The sequence below is a fragment of the Equus asinus genome, chromosome 20 (genome assembly GCF_041296235.1).
Source record: "Equus asinus isolate D_3611 breed Donkey chromosome 20, EquAss-T2T_v2, whole genome shotgun sequence".
NCBI lineage: Eukaryota > Metazoa > Chordata > Mammalia > Perissodactyla > Equidae > Equus > Equus asinus.
The window spans coordinates 42,198,566-42,217,410 of record NC_091809.1 but is presented as its reverse complement, the minus strand read 5'-3'; the positions used below and the strand labels follow the sequence as shown (position 1 = coordinate 42,217,410).

The following is an 18,845-nucleotide window of genomic DNA, read 5'->3' as shown; positions in this document are numbered from 1 at the left end:
CCAGCCTGGTGGCGCGGCAGTTAAGTGCTCACGTTCCGCTTTGGCGGCCCGGGGTTCGCCAGTTCAGATCCCGGGTGCGGACATGGCACCGCTTGGCAAGCCATGCTGTGGTAGGAGTCCCACGTATAAAGTAGAAGAAGATGGGCACAGATGTTAGCTCAGGGCCAGCCTTGCTCAGCAAAAAGAGGAGGCTTGGCAGGAGTTAGCTCAGGGCTAATCTTCCTCAAAAAAAAAAAAGAAAAGAAAAGAAAGAAAGAAAGAATTGCCAGAGAGGCAGTGAGTTAACCAGAGTAAAATAATGTCATGGAACCTAAGACATGAAAATTTCAAGAAAGAACAATCAGTGAACAGGGTCAAACTCTGCAGAGAAGACAAGTAGCAAGGTGCCATGGAAGGGGCCTGATATATGCAAGTCTAAAATGGTCCATAAAAAACTAAAAACAATAATGCAAACAATAATAATATAACTGATATACATATGTATCTTTGTGTGTCTATCTATATATGAAGAAATGAGAGAGAATGACAGAATGTGGCAAAATGTTAAAAATTGGTGAGGCTTGGTAAGGATATTTGGGAGTTCTCTGTGCTATTCTTGTCATTTTTTGGGTAAGTTTGAAAAAATAGAAAGTTACAGAGAAAGGTACCGCAGGATTTAACAACTAAGAGGTCATTGGTGGCCCGAGCAGAGCCGTTTCCATGGAGTGGTGAGAATAAGCGCTCTACTGTGGGTGTCGAGGTCAGAATGACAGATGGGGAAGTGAAGACCCGTGTAGCCTACAGTTTTAAGATGCTTGGCTGTGGATTAAGAAATGAGGTTTAACCAGTGAATGAGATCAAGTGAGGGATTCTTTCATTTTTTTTAATAGAAGAGACCTAAACACATTCACATGCTAGAAAGAAACTAGGGATAGGGCAAGGAAAGAAAGAAGATATGCCAGAAACAAGGTGCCTGAGACAATTTAAGCCTATGTAGTTTCATTTTAAAAATACTGAGAATTGATGGTCATCATCGTCATTTTCTACGTGTCTTAATCCCTCTTCACTTTACCTTTCCACATAGGTCTTCTCCTGAATCATTGTGTGCTCTCCTGTGAATCTTGAACAGGTTTTCCAAATCCCACTTCCGTTGTGTACCCAGAACCAGACATAGTACTTAGCAAAGGGTCTGACCCTTGCTGGCCAGTGCAAGGAAGCATGTCCAAAGGGCAGAAGACCCTTCCAGGCAAGGAGCGTGTTTTCAATAGACAAAATAGAAAGTTCCCCATTTAATTAAGGTTTCAAAAGGATGAAACAGGATGTTTTCTTTCTTGCCACTCTAAAATAAGTCTTGAGTTTCCAGGCGAGGAGCATGTTTTCAATAGACAAAAGTTTCCCATTTAAATAAGGTTTCAAAAGGATGAAATAGGACGTTTTCTTTCTTGCCACTCTAAAATAAGTCTTGACTTTCCAGGCAAGGAAAAGGAATGACAGTATCAATCATTCACTCTTTGACTAGTTAATGTCAAAGTCCTTGTAATCACATCCCAAGTAATCTTCCCACTTTCCAAATTTGGTTTTGCCTCCAACACTGTCAACGGTGCTGTGCTTGTTTTATTCATCTGAACACAGTCCTTCCTTACTGATACTGAGCATTAGAGCCAGTTAATGTGTGTGCTGTAAATTTTCTTAATATTATCAGATGGAATTTATAACCCAAACTCAAAGTACTTGTGTGTTATTGTTAAGAAACACAACAGAAACTTCTCTACCTCAGAGCTGATCTTGGAGCCAGGCACAACCCTCATGACTCCAGGGTTGATCAGGGTCACTAAGGGCAAGAACAGCTTTTGTTTTAAAGCAGATGAACTTTTTGGTTGAGATCAGAGCACACATTCTCCTCTCTGCTTATGCCATGTAAACAGGTAAGCTGGAAAAGAGACACAGCCGGATGCTGTCTTTGACAGGGTTGGGGGCGAACTGCCCTTGGATGGCACAGTATGAACAAACATTAATAACTAAGGACAGGTCTTACTAAGAAATTATCATCCCAGAATTAGGCATCAGGATTCCCCGATGCTAATGCTCCAGCCAAAGGACCCGGCTCTGTGTGTGCCAGGAAAACCTACTGCCATTAAGCAGTTACTCTGAGTGCATGTAGTATGGACTGATTGTGAGTGTTGGTAACAAAAGAACCCCAGTGAGAGCAGGATGAAATAGAGGATTTCAGTGCTGATGGAGATTAAATAGCCTGAGAATGGCTTTGTATATTAACTTCAGGGGACTCAGGTCTTGCCACCTAAAGAGTGACACCTGATGCCTCAATTGTAGGGTAATAAATCTTCAGTAACCCACAGATCTCAAGTAGGCTGCTTGGAAGGTGAGAGAAATCACATCAAGCCCATAAATGTCTTCCTTTCTGGGGACTGAAATGCCATCTCGCACTTACATTTACATGAATAGCAGATTTAACACTTGAGACAATTGAAGTTTCATAAAATGATGAGTCCTTGGCCTTGTTGACAAAGCGCCCCGTGAAGAGTACTATTGTGATCTGAATTGTCAGCAGCAAAGGTATAACAGGATTAAACCCAGGGGTAACCCAAGATTTCAAGTCTGGTACCCTAGGAGAAAAATTCCTGATAGGTTTTTTTCTTTTTTAGTGGGAATGAGGAGAGAAAACTGGGACAGTTAACAGTCAGATGGTGGCAGAAAAAGAGCTCATGGCCAATTATTCTTCTAGAAATTAAAAGGCTGAACAAATATTGAAAAGAATGACCTGATCAGCAACAGTAAAGATATATAGATCATAGCAAAGGGGGTCTTTTTTGACCTTCATGAACGGTGATGACAGCCGTGAAAAGAGCCACCGTATTTCATAAACACACTTATAAGATCGTAAAACAACAATTTTATTCTGGCTCCACTACAGGGAAGGATGCTCTTGGGCTATCTATTTGTCCACAGTTCCCCCATGTAGCTCAGTATACTGTATGGAAGGAAGAACCTTTCTTATTTGAAATATTGAAAAAAAAAAGTTTTTCTTTTTTGGCACCACAGGTAAAAATTTAAAGTTTAGAAGAGTTAACCAGAACCTGGCCAATCCTCCAGAAAGCTCAAATTCTAAGGAGAACATACTCTAACTTTCAAATTATAAGCCATTCTTACTTAAAACTCTGGTACAAAAATATTGTATATTACTGGGTCTGGCCCCGTGGCCGAGTGATTAAGTTCGCGCGCTCCGCTGCAGGCGGCCCAGTGTTTCGTTGGTTCGAATCCTGGGCGCGGACGTGGCACTGCTCATCAGACCACGCTGAGGCAGCGTCTCACATGCCACAACTAGAAGAACCCACAACGAAGAATACACAACTATGTACTGGGGGGCTTTGGGGAGAAAAAGGAAAAAATAAAATCTTTAAAAAAAAAAAATATTGTATATTACTGTTTTAAATTTCATTTCATTAGAAATAGAATACCATTTAAAGTTACACAGAAATAGGATGCGTCTTAGCAATCAAATCAGGAAAGTAAAATAAAAGTTGAACACATTGCAATAGTTTGATCATTCTTCTTAGCAAGCTAAAACAAACCATTTGAGCTAAACAGGATTTATTCACTTCAAGTTTTTTTTCTCAAATGATCCAGGTAACTTGCATTTTTCAGTTAACATTGCATAGATACAGGCCATATTTTTTATAAGATGTGTGTTCAGAAAGGAAGAAATATGTTGCAGTTATATAACACACTGATACATATGGTCATCTTACTGTTTTCAGTGGGCATTTAATCATTCTTTCCAAAGGCCTCTTATCTCAGCTAGTTTTTCACAAAGTAATGAGTGCTTTATTCCTTGGAAAATATTTCTAAATGGCTTAGCACAATATAGTTACACAGTGTATCATTATACGAGGAGTATGTTTTGTTGTTACAAGACTTTGAAAAGCATAAAGACTGTTCTGAAATTGAAATATTTCTCCCAGATGTTTGATTGCCTAAGTATAGGCTCTATTAAGGAAGAGAAGCCAAACAACACTTATGGTTTCACAGATGTCCTATCACAGTGCGGACTCTTATAATCTTCTGAATAACATCTAATTTGTTTCATCTGGTAAAGAGGTCATTTATAGCTTCTGACCTATATGAGTAAGAAGATCCGATAATCTGAATTATTTTTCATACTAAACTTGTACTTGGTTGGTAAAGCAAATCACTGATGCTGTTTCTGGCTAAGATTTTTTTTTTTAATATTCATCTTAGTTAAAATAAACTTGTGTATTTTGATGCAGATTTGCACTTTCTTTGTAAGTAGCTCTTTAAAGGAGATAAAGCTTCTTTTTTCCCATTTGAGAGCACTTCATTTTACAACATTTCTGTGTGTGTGTGAGGAAGAAGCTCTGAACTAACGTCCATTGCCAATCTTCCTTTTTTTGCTGAGGAAGATTAGCCCTGAGCCTACATCTGTGCCCGTCTTCCTCCGTTTTGTACGTGGGACGCCACCACAGCATGGCTTGGTGTAGGTCTGCACCCAGGATCCAGACCAGCGAACCCTGGGCCCCAAAGTGGAGCACACAGACTTAACCACTGTACCACCTACCTGGCCCTCATTTTACAACATTTTAAGTCAAAGACTTCTCCTTCATATAAAGCCCATTTCTTTCTAGAAAATTCATAATCTGAAATTGCCAGGAGGAATCACTCAGCTAGTCACCTTCTCATTGCCTGAAATTAGGAAAGGACCCTCCATACTTTTTCTTTGTCCCCTTTCAATTCCACAATCACCTTCCTAGAAGTCTCAACTCCCAGTTTAAAAAACACTAATTTAAAATGTGGAAAGAGTGCCCATCTTTTACTTTTACATTAATCAAAAATGTCTTTTTAGAATTACCAGGAACACTGGTCTCAATATGAAAGTGCAAAATCAAGCAATGTACCAAGAGGTCAATCTTCTGAAGTAGCCAATGGCCAGCAACCTTCCAGAAGACCAGCCAAGCCTAAGATTCGAAAACAGCATAGACACCAGCCTGGCCAGAAGTCTTTGGTGACTGAAGAGCTGGTTGTCAGTCAAGGAAACCAGAATAACACTCCCAGACAGCAACAAAACCAAAATAAGCCTATTGATACTTCAGTAAAGCACGAAACAATTGTGATTATGAATGCCCATAACAGTGATTTACAACACTCAAGTCCACCTAGGAGCCAGGATCCCAAAGTCACCTCCCATAAATTTGCTCCACAACAGCAGGCTGTTGACACAGTGTTATATAAAAACTCTCCTGGATATCACTTGGTGATGAATGTTAGTAAAGAAAGAGGACGCAAAGACCAAGAAGAGAAAAGATTTTCATATCAGCAGCTACATATCAACACTCTTTCCAATATGAACTTGAACCACCTTAGTGAACTTAATAAGAGACAAGTGCCCCTGAGCCAGAAAGGCTCTCAGCCTGTTTCTAACAGAAATGTGAATGGATCGACTGAAAAGAAGAAGCAACCCAAACAGACTTTTACAGAGACAGGATATAAGAATTTAGAAATATTATGGTAAGAATTCCCTTTTCTAAAGTGGTTTTCTAGAGGAGAAATGAGAGACTGCTGGAGAAAAGCAGGTGGGGTGGGGAGGGTTCCTGGGGAAAATGCACCTAAAAACATTTTTTGCTCTGATTTCTGCCTAAAATAGTCCACTTGTGACGTTTTTCTTTTCTTCTTCCCTGTCTCCTCTACTTTTTCCATTATAGTTAAACCAGAGGTTGGTGGGAGGGGAGAAGGACAGAGGGACCCAGTCAAAAAAGATCAGTATAGCTTGAGGGTTACAAGCAACGTTTGGAGGAAACAAATTATCTCTAACACTGTCATGGCCTATCCTAGAAAATAATTAAAATATAGAAAAGTATGTACAAAAGTATGATTTATAGAAATGACAATAAGGAATATTGACCAACAATAAGGAAACGTTTAGATAAATTCTGACATTTAATATCATGTAACCATTAAAAATTATAATTATGAGGAAACACTTCTATTAAAAGAAAAGAGTAAGGTACAAAATTACACCTAAGGTGTACGAACTTTACTATGTTAAAATGTGCGCAGAAGAAGAAAAATGAACCAAAATGTCAATAGTGGTTATCTCTGGCAAGAGAGATTGGGGTTATTTTTCATTTCTTCTTTATACTTTCTGAATTCTTCAAGTTCCCTACAATGTAGATGTATTATTTCTATAATCAGAAAAAAGAAAAGTTATTTTAAAGATCACTTCAGGGGACATATCTTGATGTCATTCAATCAAATGTGTTTATTACACACCTGATGTGTGCTGAATATAGTGCTGGAATGCTATAGAAGATACAAAAGTAATATGACGCATGGCTACCCTCCAGGAGCTTACTTTCAAACTAGGGAGAAAGTTGTACACACATGAATTAATCAAAAGACATGTAAGTGCTACCCTTGGAGGTATGGAATGTACATTTTATAAGGTTCAGAGTTAGCTTCCTAGAAGAGAGAGAGAGAACAGGCATCTTTGTCTTTTTTCCTGACTTTAGAGGGAGTGCTGCTAACATTTTTACCATTAAGAATAAAATTTAATTTTTGGTAGATAGGGAGATAGTAAATTTCCTCCTATTCCTATTCCTTTGCGAAGAAGCTTTATCATAAATGGATATTCAATGTTACCAAATAGTTTTTCTGCATCAATTGAAAAATTTTCTCCTTTAATCCTTTAATGTGGCTAAATATAGTAACAGATTTCCTAATGTTACTCTATCCATTTATTCCCAGGATTAATCCAGTTTACACTGTATTTTTAATAAATTGCTTGATTTGATTTGTTAACACTGTTTAGAATTTAACATTCACATGCATGAACTGAGACTGGCTTTAAATTTTCCTGTCTGCCACTGGCCCTGTCTGGAAGTGTTATCAAGTTATACCAGCCTTATAACATGTGTTGGAGAATATTGCCCCATTTTTGTATCCTCTGGGACACTTCATATACAAGTGGAATTATCTGTTACTTGAAAGTGTCACGGAATTTTCCTATAAAACTATTTAGGTCATGTATTTTTTCTTTGGCTTTGTTTTATTTTGTTTGGGGGTGCATATTTTTAACTTTATTTACATTTTTTGTGATACTCATGTATTTGGATTTATTTCTACCATCTTAATTTATCCTTTCTAACCACTTTTTTTTATATCTTCTATTGAACTGATAAGAATTTTGTTACTTTTTCCCTCTTCTGATTTGGAAATACCTATTCTCTATTTTTTTAACGTACATACTTAAGTAGTGTGGTGTTAAATTAATATTTCTATTCTCCTCCAGAACATATTCAAAATCATTGAATTGTTTCAATCTGATATCCTTTCTGTTACACTTATTATTTTGGTCCAGCATTTTGTCTAGGACCTTATAGCTCCAAAATTAATCCTTGCTTTTATTACTGCTGTACAAAATCGGTGCTGTTTGAGATTTCACTAATTGTTGATTAATGTCTTTGCCTCCCCTTCCTTCTTTCATTGTGCTCTCTCCTCTTGCAGTAGATCCTTCTGAAGTTCTTTCAGCCCGTGTGCGTCACCCGTGAACTTACCTGAAATTCCGTTACTTTACTCTCTATATTGAATTATAATTTAACTTGGTGAAGAATTAAACTCTTTGAAAACATTATTTTTCTATCTCCTGGCTTCTGTGTTTCTTTGAAAAGTCTTTTGTTATATAATTATCATTTCTTTTGTATTTAATTTGTCGTCTTTTTTCTCTCGTTGGTTTTAAAGTCTCTCCTTTCCTTTTTGGTGTTTTGAAGTTTCACTGTGATATGTCTAAGTATGAAATTTTTAATCCTGCTTGTGACTCTTCTGTGATTCCTAAATCTGAGGATTTGTCTCTTTCATAAATTCTGAAGAATTATCACCCATTTTCCCTTTGGGTATTATGTCTCCCAGATTTGCTCTATTTTCCCTCCAGGAACACCAAAGAAATGTATATTAGATTCTCTTATTCTAGACTCTGTGTCTTTTTAATTGTTTCTTATTTTCCATCTTTTATCTCTCTGAGCTTCTGAGAAATTTCCTCTGATAAGTCTTTCAGTGCAATAACTCTCTTCAGCTGTGTCCAGTGTACTCTGATATACCCATAGAGTTGTAAATTTCCATGATGGTAATTTCCATATCTAGAATTTCTGTATGGCTCTGATTAAAACTTTTTTGTTCTTTTTTCAAAATATGTTTCTCTGGGTTTTGATTTCTTCATTCACATCTTAGTCATTTTAAACGTGCTTACTTTATGAATGCTATCTAATATTCTATTATCTGAAGTTCTTAGAAATCTACCACGGCTTTTGTGTGTGTGTGCGTGTGCATGTGTGTCTGCTGGCTCCCTTACCTGATAGGTTATTTCTTCATATATTCTGGGATTTTGGATTGTGAACTTATGTTTATAGAAATCTAGCAGGCTTGGGTAGGCGAGTATCCCTCCAGAGAACTTTTATATTTGCTTTGCCGGATGTACAGAGGTACCCCTCCTCTGGGATCATTTTTATGTTAATTTCTTGGTGTTGGATTTCCATGATTATGTAGGTAAATTTGAACCCCAAATATTGTCCCATAGAAAGTCACAGGGAATTTTAAGATAGGAAATTAATGTGTGAAAAGATTAAGCTAAAGTTCATTAATTTGATTTGAGCTGTGATAAATACATCAAATATATGGTTCATAAAGACTTTCGTGCTAGAAGTCTTACGTATTCAGGTTTTATTAACAGGTTTGTGCTTTTTTTTTTCTGCTAAGGAAATTCCATTCTTCCTCTGACAGCCAACCTGTTAGAGCTTCTCCAGATTCCCGGCTGTCGCAGATAATGCAGCAGCATCAGCAAGCCTTAATGCAGCTGACCGAGGTGCAGCCCAGTGAAGGGGCCTTAGCCAGCGTCACATTTCCGCCCATATCGTCAGGGGTGGAAAGTGAATCTCAACTCAGTTCAGAGAGAAGCCAAAGAAACCAAATGAAAATTAGTCGTAGCAATTCTGAAGGCTATCTGTTTCAACTGGAAAAAGGAAAAAAGCATCGGAAAAGAAGCAGCATTAAGGTAATAAAAGCATTTTACCAAGTAAGCTTTTAATTTTGAGAATACAGATGGGCCTTGATTTCCATTCCCCTTATGATAGCCTTGGAATAGGATGGTCGTTACTGAGCTGCTGCCACAACCGGGTGGCCCAAGGCCTAAGGAACTTCTTTACTCGCGTCCCTGCCACTGCCTGGAATTTCCCTCCTCTTCTTCCTGGAAGTTGTCGCTGCCAGGAACGCCGTTTCCGTCCCCTTTCTGATTCATCTCAGGGAAGCATCTACATTTGCTGAGAGGCAATAGTCTTCCTTTTGGCCTCAGCATAAACATCACATCCTCAGGAAAGCTCCCCACGCCACACCTCACTCCCAGTCTAGGCTGTCTCCCAGGCACATTCTCGTATCCAAGAAGAGAAAGTAGGGTTGAGTGAGCGAAAGCCCCTGTTGCCGCTGCATTTCCCCACCATCCATCACTCCCCCGCCCCCAACTCTTCTTGGCCCTATTCTCACTTCAGCTCCTGCAGTAAAATACCCAGGAGAGCCGATGATTGAGCCTTCTTCTGAAATGTTTGCTAATCTTTACTGGGTTTTTTGTTTACAAGAAGGTTCCCCATTACTAGCACCTTTGTACCCTTAAATCTTTCCCATAGGATCTATATGGTTAAATAAGGGAAATTGGGGGGGGGGGGGAGGGGGCGAGTTTGGCAAAGTGGAATCTTTCCAGGAAGACATGAAGGAGCATTGAATGAGTCTTTTTATGTCCTTTGTATTTCTCTACTCTTATAACCAATAAAAACCCCTCAGGAAAGATCACTTGCTTCTAGCATCAAATTGTAAGAAAAAAGCTGGAAATGCATTCCGTTTTACAGAGCAATAGGGAAAGGCATGGTTGGAAGCAATAGACCTGTGGTGAGTTGGTTTCCCCAGGAGCAAAATGAAATGGAGATTTGTGTGCAGGAGGGTTGTTAAGCAGGGCCTCGGAACCACCCCTGTAAGGGATTGAGGTAGGGAGGGCTGGGCCAAGGGAGAGAGCACTCGTGACGCGGGAGCAGCAGAAGCATCAACGAAGCCCAAAAGGGTTCTGAGGTTGGGATGGCCCTTCAAAGTCAAGGGACCCAGGCTTTGTTCCCCAACACAGACCAGCCATTGGCTATTGACTGCCCCTGGGGAAGGGTTGTAACTTTGGGCCTAGCAGCTCCATTTGGCTGAGGGCAGTTCTTAGGGAGGGACTCAACTGTGAGCCGTAGCATACAACACTCCCAGCAGCTGGGAGAATGAGTGCCTTGGTCCAGAGGGGCATCCACAACAAGGCAGTTTTAGGAAATCTTCCTCAGTTCAATTCAGCATGTATTTGTTGAATTCCTACTAGGAACTGGGGTAGGTACTGGGATGTAAAGAGAATGAGCCATGAACCTTCCCGAGGAACTGGGGAAGATACACATGTAAATGGCTTCAGGATAATATTGCAATTAAAAAAAAGAAGAGAGAGATGCATGAGGAACACAGAGGAGGACACATCCCAATCTGGGGTCAAGCAGAGCTTCAGGAGATCATTGTGAGCTGCGTCTTAGAGGATGATCAAGAGTTAACAAAGGGCCTTTCAGGCAAAGGGACCAGCGTGAAATGTTCTTAAGCGTGAGACAACATGATGCATGTGGGGAACTGACAGCATTTTGGTGTTTCTGTCACTGGAACGGGGAGGCACAGAGCGTCAAGAGATGTAGGTGGAGAAGTAAGTAGGAGCCACGTCTTAGAGGATCGTGTTTATCATTCGAAGAAGGAGGGCTTTATTTTCTAGGCTGAGGGGTGGGGACCACTGAAGAATTTTAACCATTGTTAGATTTGTATTTTAGAAAGACTGCTCTGGCTATGGTGTGCAGGGCAGATGCAAAATGTTCCAAGAAGTCAGGAGATTATGAAGTCAGTGGACCCTCATGTGGAGCCCTCAGAAAAAAAAGAAAAGGGTGGCCTTGAAAAGATGGGGAAGCTGGTCTCAAATAGACGGTGGGTCATATTAAAGAGAAGAAAAGATGTACTGGCTTGGCATGAGACATGACCTCAGAAGTCATTGGATATGAAACACCCCAGCCCACAGTTGCAGCTCTCACCTTGGAGCCCTTTGCAGCCCAGGTCTTCACTCACTCACAACCCTGGAGTCCTTACCTCAGCTCCTTCACATACCCCCACCTGAGGGCTCCTTGAACTCCCCATTCTGATTCCACTCACTCATATCCTCCATTCCAACGGGGGCCCTAATGCTTGCCCAGGCTGTGGAAACCACTACTAGTGGCTTGGAGCTGACATAATCCCCAGTTTCACTATAAATAAGAAGAAAGGTGTTTCTGGGATGACAAGTAACTTCTCTTTCCACAGAAACATCATTACATGGTAGTTAGGTTCTGAGGTACAATTAGTACAGTTTTCAAGTACTGCATAAATAAAATAGGTTTTGTAGACTAGACGAGGAAGCCAGACACCATGCATGTTACTATTTCTATAGGGAGATGTTTTCAGAGCTTTGGAACCGACACGTTCTCAAGGTGAGGCCAGCCCATTTACTCCAGAACTTACGGGTTACCAGGGCCTAAAAAATAGCTCAAACACACTACCTGAGAAAAGAACCTTCTGGATTAGGGTTCTCGCCAACTATGGATAGTTGTTGAAAATGCAAGCTTTTGTGCTCAATTCTTAGTGAGCAGAGTTTAATGGAAGTCATGGACCCAGCCATTCCTAAGTTCTCATCTCTGCTCTGTCACCTCATATCTCTCTGACTTGGACAAGTTATTAATTCACGCGAGTCCCTATTTCCTCATATGCATCATCAGAATTGTTCTTTCCTGTTGTAGATTTGGTGTAATAAGTAAACAAAATAATGTATAAAACCTTAGCTTAGTCTCTAGCAAATAGACATTAACTAAATGTTAGTTTCCTTTTCCTTCCTCTTTATCTTAGTAATTAGAATTCATGTTTTACTGAGGAAAGTATCCCAGTGACAGTGTGTATCACCAGAAATCTAAGAGCACGGAAGGGTGGAGAAGAGGAAGAAAGAGAACTTCCAGTTACTGCTTCCCAAACCGGCTCTCCAACGTGGAAAATCCCTCCCTCCCTGCTCTTTCAGGAATGTTACAATCCACACGTATCCATTTTCTCAGCCCAACACCTTCCGCCTACAGCTGACAAATACACAGAAGCACCCTTTGTCCTTTAAGCTATTCCAGAAGCTAAAATGATTTAGAACTGAGCTATTTGTATAGGACTGCAGGTAGCTGGGACACCAGACAGAGGGAATCATTATCCAGGTCATGCCCATTTTCTGGTCACAGCAAATCTCGTGGTTTCCAAGGGAATCGACTTCAATCATATTAAAAATTTGAGGATTTGTAAAGATAATAGGCCCAAGAACCATTCTTCCTTTCCCAGCAGTTCTGTTGTGGCTGATTTATGAATACTGAGCATTGTCCATGCCATTAAATCCCGACGTCAGGCTGTAAGAGATTAACACGGTGCAAGGAATGACAAACAGTACAAAAATATCCATCGCAAGCCTCCAAAAGTAACTGCTTAAGGCGTTCCCTAACAGCTGACCGTGTTGAGCTGAGCTGCGGTAATTAACTCGTGTGTTTGTTGTCACAGACAATCTGGGCATTGCTGCCTGACTGCCTCTAAGAAGAGGTTTATTGGGATTAAGTTTAGCAACTGCAGAGCAAATTTCCTTCACTTGCTGCTCCCCGGTATTTGAGGCATTGTTTTTTGTCCTGTTATTTGAGTAACTTTCTCACACTTACACATCTGAAGAATGTTCTGGAGAAAAGCCCTGCAGTGTCGCCCACAGCAGGGTATGGCATTTCAGAGTTGAAACAAGTCCTCACGGAACAATGTCATTTTCAGTTCAGGCTCACTTGGCCCCAAGGTTACAATAAAAATCATTCTTCTGGCTTGAGAAGAAGTGTCATGAGTTACCAGCGGAAACCTTCCGTCAGGAAAGCCCCGTGCCATCCTCTGCTGAAGAGATGGATGGTGAGCACCAGCTCAGAGGGCAGCTCTGTTCTTAGCAATCCGCAGCTACTGCCGGGGCTGGTGGGTGTCAGTTTGTGTGGGTTTTATGCAAAGACTAGCAGCGAACCCGTCAGGGATTTGTTGAGAACGTGCCTATGTTTCTCCCCTGTGTTTGGAGACCTAGTGGGACTATCATAGTTGATTTAAATTTTTTTTTCTTTATGCTATTGTGACCTTTTAGTCTGGTAACAGCCAAGGAGAGGTTAATCAAAGTAAATTCTAGGGCTTATTTTATTATAAAAGCCTTTTGAAGAGACCTAAAGTAGATTAGTGGTTGCCTAGGGCTGGAGGTGGAGGGGGAAGCTTGGTAACTGCTAATGGGCCTGGGGTTTCTTTTTAGGGGGAAGAAAATGTTCTAAAATTGGATTGTGGTGATGTTTGCACAACCCAATGAATATACTAAAAACCACTGAATTGTACAACTTCAAATGGGTAAATTTGGTGGCATGTGAAATATCTCAATAAAGCTGTTAAAAAGACTTTTGATGGAAAGAGATCAAACAAAATTGCGGCGCTGTAAACCAATCAAGATTATTTGAGCCAAACTTAAGTAAATCCAGGATTTTTCATTGCCAGTCACCCAGAACACTGTTAGGAGCCATCGCTCGCCCTTGAGAAACATCTCTGCTAGAAGCAGCTCATCCCGTAAAGGGGTCAGTGGCATTTGGGGATAGCCCCTTTGCGCCACGCTCCTTCCTTCACGTCAGTGTGTAATGCTGGACCCTCGGCTCTGTTTTTCTGACAGCCACGATGTTCGTTTGAGGTGATGGTAAGAACGGTGGCTGGCGAGCGATGAGCAATTATTCATGCTTCACAGCGTACCTTCTGTGAGTCAGTGGAATGATTCAAGTTAAGCTGCTTCAGACTAAGGAGGTGATTTCTGGGCACTGATCATTTCTTTCTCATCAGTCTTGGACAAATTGGATTTATGACTTGGATATGACTGGGGTTCGCTTTCTTTTTTGTTGTTGGTTTACTTTGGCAAATAGTAACTTAGAGATTGCAAACAATGGTACAAATGGCATATGCCAGACAAAGAACAAATTTGCAATTGCAAAGCCTACAATATCTGAGTGCATTCACCTATTAAAAATTAGCAAAGTTTTAAAATGTGGTAATACCCAGTATAAATAAAGGTTTGGACAAAAAGGGCATTCTTACACACTGTTACTGGAAGTGTTCATTAATGGCCTTAAATATGTTCATGATTTTGTTTCAATCTCACTTCTCTTAATTTTCTCAAAGAAATAATCAGAGTAGCCCACAAACAATGCTCATCCCTAGGACATCTTAAATGTTCAACAGTTAGAGGAATAGCTGAGCAATTCAACTGTAACTAGACAATAGAATATTAGGCATAAAAAATTACATTTTCAAAAAACATTTAGTGACAGGGAAATAGAGTGTAATACTAAACTGCTTAGTGAAAAAAAATAATTTGTAGCATTATGACAACTTTATAAAAGTATGAACAGATCAATCTAAAGGGCAGGAAGCAGCTATGTGGTTTTGCTGGGTGATGACTGTTTTCTTGAAGGAGATTTATGATTTTGAAATGCCTTCAATGAACAATATTTCTTCTATATGTTATTTTTTAATGATTTTAGTCCAAAAGCTTAAGAAAAGATCTTCTCTCACCTTTTAGAATTAAATGCACTGAAAGAGTTTTGACTGTAAATGTTTAACATTCTAATGGAGAAAATTCTATTTACAGAACTTTTAATCCTTGCAGTGTAGAAGTGTTGCCATAATGACATGTGATTTTGGCCCTTTGGAGCGCTAAGATGTACCATAGAAATTTTGTAGTACCATAGAAATATGGCCCTCAGCTACAAATCACAGAATTACTATTTACAGCAACTTCAAAAATATGGGTTCATTCTTCTTACATACAATTAATTCACAAGTAGATAGTTGCTAGCACTGGTGGTTTTATAGCTCAAAACATCAGAACCAGTGTTTGTATGATTCTCTTGTTCCTTTTTTCTTTCCTGGCTGCAAGGTTGCCACTGCAGCTCTAGCTCCAGGAATCACATCCACATTCAAGGCAAGAAAAAGGGAAGAGAGAGAAGCCATGCCAGCCCGAATAAGAGCTTTCCAAGATGCACCCTCTATCTACTCCAGCAAATTTTCATTCATACCTCATGGGCCACAGCTCACTGCTGGGGCGCTGAGGCAAAGAGTATTGACTCTGAGCTTCTACAGTGGGAATGGCAATGGAGAAGCTAATGGGTATGACCTCTGGGTAGTCAGTCAGTAGGCCACTGTGAGTAGAACACATTCTTGTAATGGTTGCTACAATGTGTATGCATAAGTTCACTGTTAAGATTTGGGAGTTATATGCAGTAACTAATATGATGAAATTTTTTTTAAGTCTCTGGACTATGTCTGCCAAATTCTCTTTCAGGAAAGGGCACATCAGATATACTTAATATCTGAGGACTTAATAATTAACAGGAGCTTTCGAAATGTAGGGGAAAACCATGCCTTATCATTAGCATACAGACACATGGTCCTGCACAGTTAGTACAGAACTGCCCTGTCTTCAGGATGGCTGTTCTTTCTCCATTCTAAGCACGAACTTAGCTATGTCCTAAGATAATGACTGTCATCCAAACCCTCTCTTTGGTATTGTCCTTCCTACCCTTCCCAAGGAAGGAAACTAAATAAACTCACAAACTCAAAGAAAAAAGGATTTGGTTTCCCCACAAAGGCATCGGCTGCAAGTAGTAAGTCAATTTTAATGTCAAAAGCAGCAGTTTCAAAAATATCTTAATCTAGCCTACAGTCAGGAGAGCGCTAGTATTTTTCTTGCCTTTTACTGTGCTCGGGTCATAATCTTATAATTAAATTGCCTCATTATGTTAGTCTGTCCCTTTGAATATGAAATACTAATAAGAGCTATATAAAATTATTTGTACCCTTCAAAATATCTAAAAGCACACTGAATGAGTGTCTCAGTAGGTCTTGCCTAGACTCTTAACCCTTAAATGTTTACTTTCTTTTGAATATTATGACATCATTAGACAGGGTGCTCTCTTTTTAAAGCAATGTGCTTACCTGATTCGTTTAGATTGCCTCTTCCAGGGAAATCATTTGGTTTAGTGAACTGCACAAGACTAGACATAATAGCAATAGCAGCAGCAGCAAAGTGCGTGTATATGTCAATGTATATGTTATGTTAAAAATGTGAATAACAAAACAGCACTTTACTCACTTGGAATTTTTTTTATAATTTTCAGAATTTCAATATTTTTTTATTGCAAAAGTGGAAAAGTCAAAACATGTTAGCTAACCAGCTACAAATTACCAAAGAAACTATTATCAATAACTACCATTAAAATGGAAGAATTGTCAGGAAATGCACCCACTCTCTGACAGTCTACACAGGCTTCCATTCTTCATTTTCCTTCTTCCCTTTCTTATGTGGCTGTGACAACTTGGGGAGACAGATAAGTTCTTGAAAGAAACTGTCTCTGTGTTTATACTTTTAGAGTTCCAAGCTGAAAGGTTATCAGAAAAGAGAAGTGAAGCTTGGAGGCCTTGGACCTGACCTTGAGTCCATCCGAGACAAGGTGAGTGTGATGTGCATCCAGCATTCTCAGGCTTGGCTTAGCCCATCTCCCTTTGAGCAAAACTGTATAAAGATGCTCCTCAGAACCAAGTCCCGATCCAAATGTCTCACTCTGAATAGGGACCCTTCTGAAACAGCATTGGTAATAGAGACCCAGACACTCCTTTTACCATAAAATAAAATTACTTAGCCAATGTTGTTTTGTATAGCCACCTTTTAGTTAGTTTTGAGGGCCCAAACAGAAAAGTGGGACACGTGCACATGAAAAGAGCTATGGATGTTACATGGTTGTTGGCCCTTCACAATAGAGTTATCCTGGTAATTCTGAAGAGTGGCTACAGAGAAGACACTTAGGGGAAGAGACTCCCAGCCCATGAAAGTGCATCTACTTTATTCTCTTTCCTCCAGTGAAAGGAGATCTTCATTTAATGTGTTTTAACTGCAGTTGCACTCAAGGCATAAAAAGAGAGTATAGTTCAAAGTTGGAAGCAAAAATGAAAATAAATTGGGTAAATGCAACCAAGAAGGGGCTGAATATGATTTAGCCACTGTTAAGGGAACACTGGGTACGCTATTGCCGTGACGTCCTCCCAAGAGAGACCATTTCCAGGAGAAATGTTAACTTAACCATGTCCCTGCTGTCACCCCAGGCGTGGGCATCCCGCTGCCTCTGTGCTGCTGACACGATATGCCAGCTCACTGAAATTCGTGTCGCTTTAAACAGAGAACAGAGAGATCTAGCAGGACTTGTGAGTCACCGGGACGTTGTTTCTCTGAGCAGATGCAGAAATTAAAACAGCAAAAGGAATATGCAAAACAAGTTAAGGAGTACAACATGAAGACACTCTCCATTCTGTCAAAACCCCAAACGGCAAAAACTGAAACTAAGCCTGCTGTCCCTCGGCAGAAGGTAAGAAATTCTCACCAGCACAGTTATCTTTTCAATTTGAATTAAAAGGAAACCTTTGTTACCTTATAACTTAAGTTCCTCACATTTTTTGAACGTAGGATGTTTTAGCTAGTACGATTTCTGCAGCTAACCATCATTCGTAGATATTGATGTAAAAAGGACACACACACAGGGGGCTATAAGGTTAGCCTTTTCTTCCCTGAAGTTCATTATTGTCTTTAGTCCTCCACGTTTTCTTCCTAGCATTTCGAGTTTGTCACATAAAAACTGAATAGTACGGTGATTTTGTAGAAGAAACTTGCCATCTTGATTAACTATCAATTTCTTTTTCTACCATTAGGGTTTTAAGAAATTAGTGTCTTCTTGCTGTTTATGCGTACCTATGTCAAAGGAAAGTCCTTCATTTTTTTCTCTCAAGTTCATTCCTCTACGTTTTTCCTAAGGGATTGTAATATGTGGGTTCCTCAATCAAAGAAAAATGATTTCATAAAATACAGAATGTTCTCCCTCTCAGATGTCATCCAGCTATAAGTCATGATGTGAGTGAAATATTCTATGGAGACATGGAGCTTTGCAGTGCAAGTCTCTGCTCCATCCCAGTAAAGACGTGGGACCCTCTGCATGAGGGACAAGTGACCCTTTGGTGCTTTTAGGAATTTGTACTTCATGTTCTCTCTCACAGACCATCACATTTTCTATTTATTGCCTTTCTTCCTCAGACCTTGAAGGCCTCAATCCACTTGATTGGAGTTTCCATGATGCCACGTTCTCTTTTTTCTCCAATCCATTATTTTTACATGAAGAGATTCAAGGCAACAAGTCTATAATTAGAAATTCCTACAGAAGTCACCTACACACACTGAGAAGTCTGGAGTTGTTCTGTTTTGAAGTTTTTTCCCCTTCCAGGACCTGAATGTATTACCCATTCCCATTTTAGCTATCAAGAAATTCTTATTACAATATAAAACTAATATAAAGGCAGATTTAGAAATCAGATTTAGTAATCTCCTTTTTATTGTGATGCCTTTCAGAACTGACATCATTGAAAAAAACTCTGCTTTTTTTCAGTATGCAGGTGTCTATAGATATACTAAAGAAAAGATCATTTTCAACCTCTAATAAATACTTGCTAGAGTTCTAAGAGCCTAGGAACAAGAATAGTTAGTGAAATAATGGAGGCTCAGTTTAAATCAGCTACACTGATGTCTTTGGTCTCAAGCTATAACAAGTCCTCTTTGGATGGAAAGGTCTGTTAATATCTCCTTAATAGAAGTT

The 18,845-nt window shown here is 39.7% G+C and overlaps 1 protein-coding gene across 6 annotated transcripts in view; it reads left to right on the top strand.

Annotated features, from left to right (window-relative positions):
- The window catches only part of JHY (junctional cadherin complex regulator), a 71,037-nt gene that overhangs the window by 35,287 nt on the left and 16,905 nt on the right, over window positions 1–18,845 (top strand). For 2 of the 6 annotated variants that reach the window (XR_011495645.1, XM_044752573.2), the window contains 4 exons: window positions 4,859–5,520; window positions 8,761–9,055; window positions 16,581–16,661; window positions 17,385–17,570. Coding sequence is in view for 4 of the 6 variants with exons in the window: in XM_044752573.2 (XP_044608508.2) it covers window positions 4,859–5,520; window positions 8,761–9,055; window positions 16,581–16,661; window positions 17,385–17,570 (1,224 nt within the window). In the remaining 2 variants the exon portion in view is untranslated. Of the gene's footprint in view, window positions 1–4,858; window positions 5,521–8,760; window positions 9,056–16,580; window positions 16,662–17,310; window positions 17,571–18,845 lie in introns of those variants that run through there. The other 4 variants (XM_044752574.2, XM_014843659.3, XR_006516392.2 and 1 more) reach the window with 3 other exon arrangements.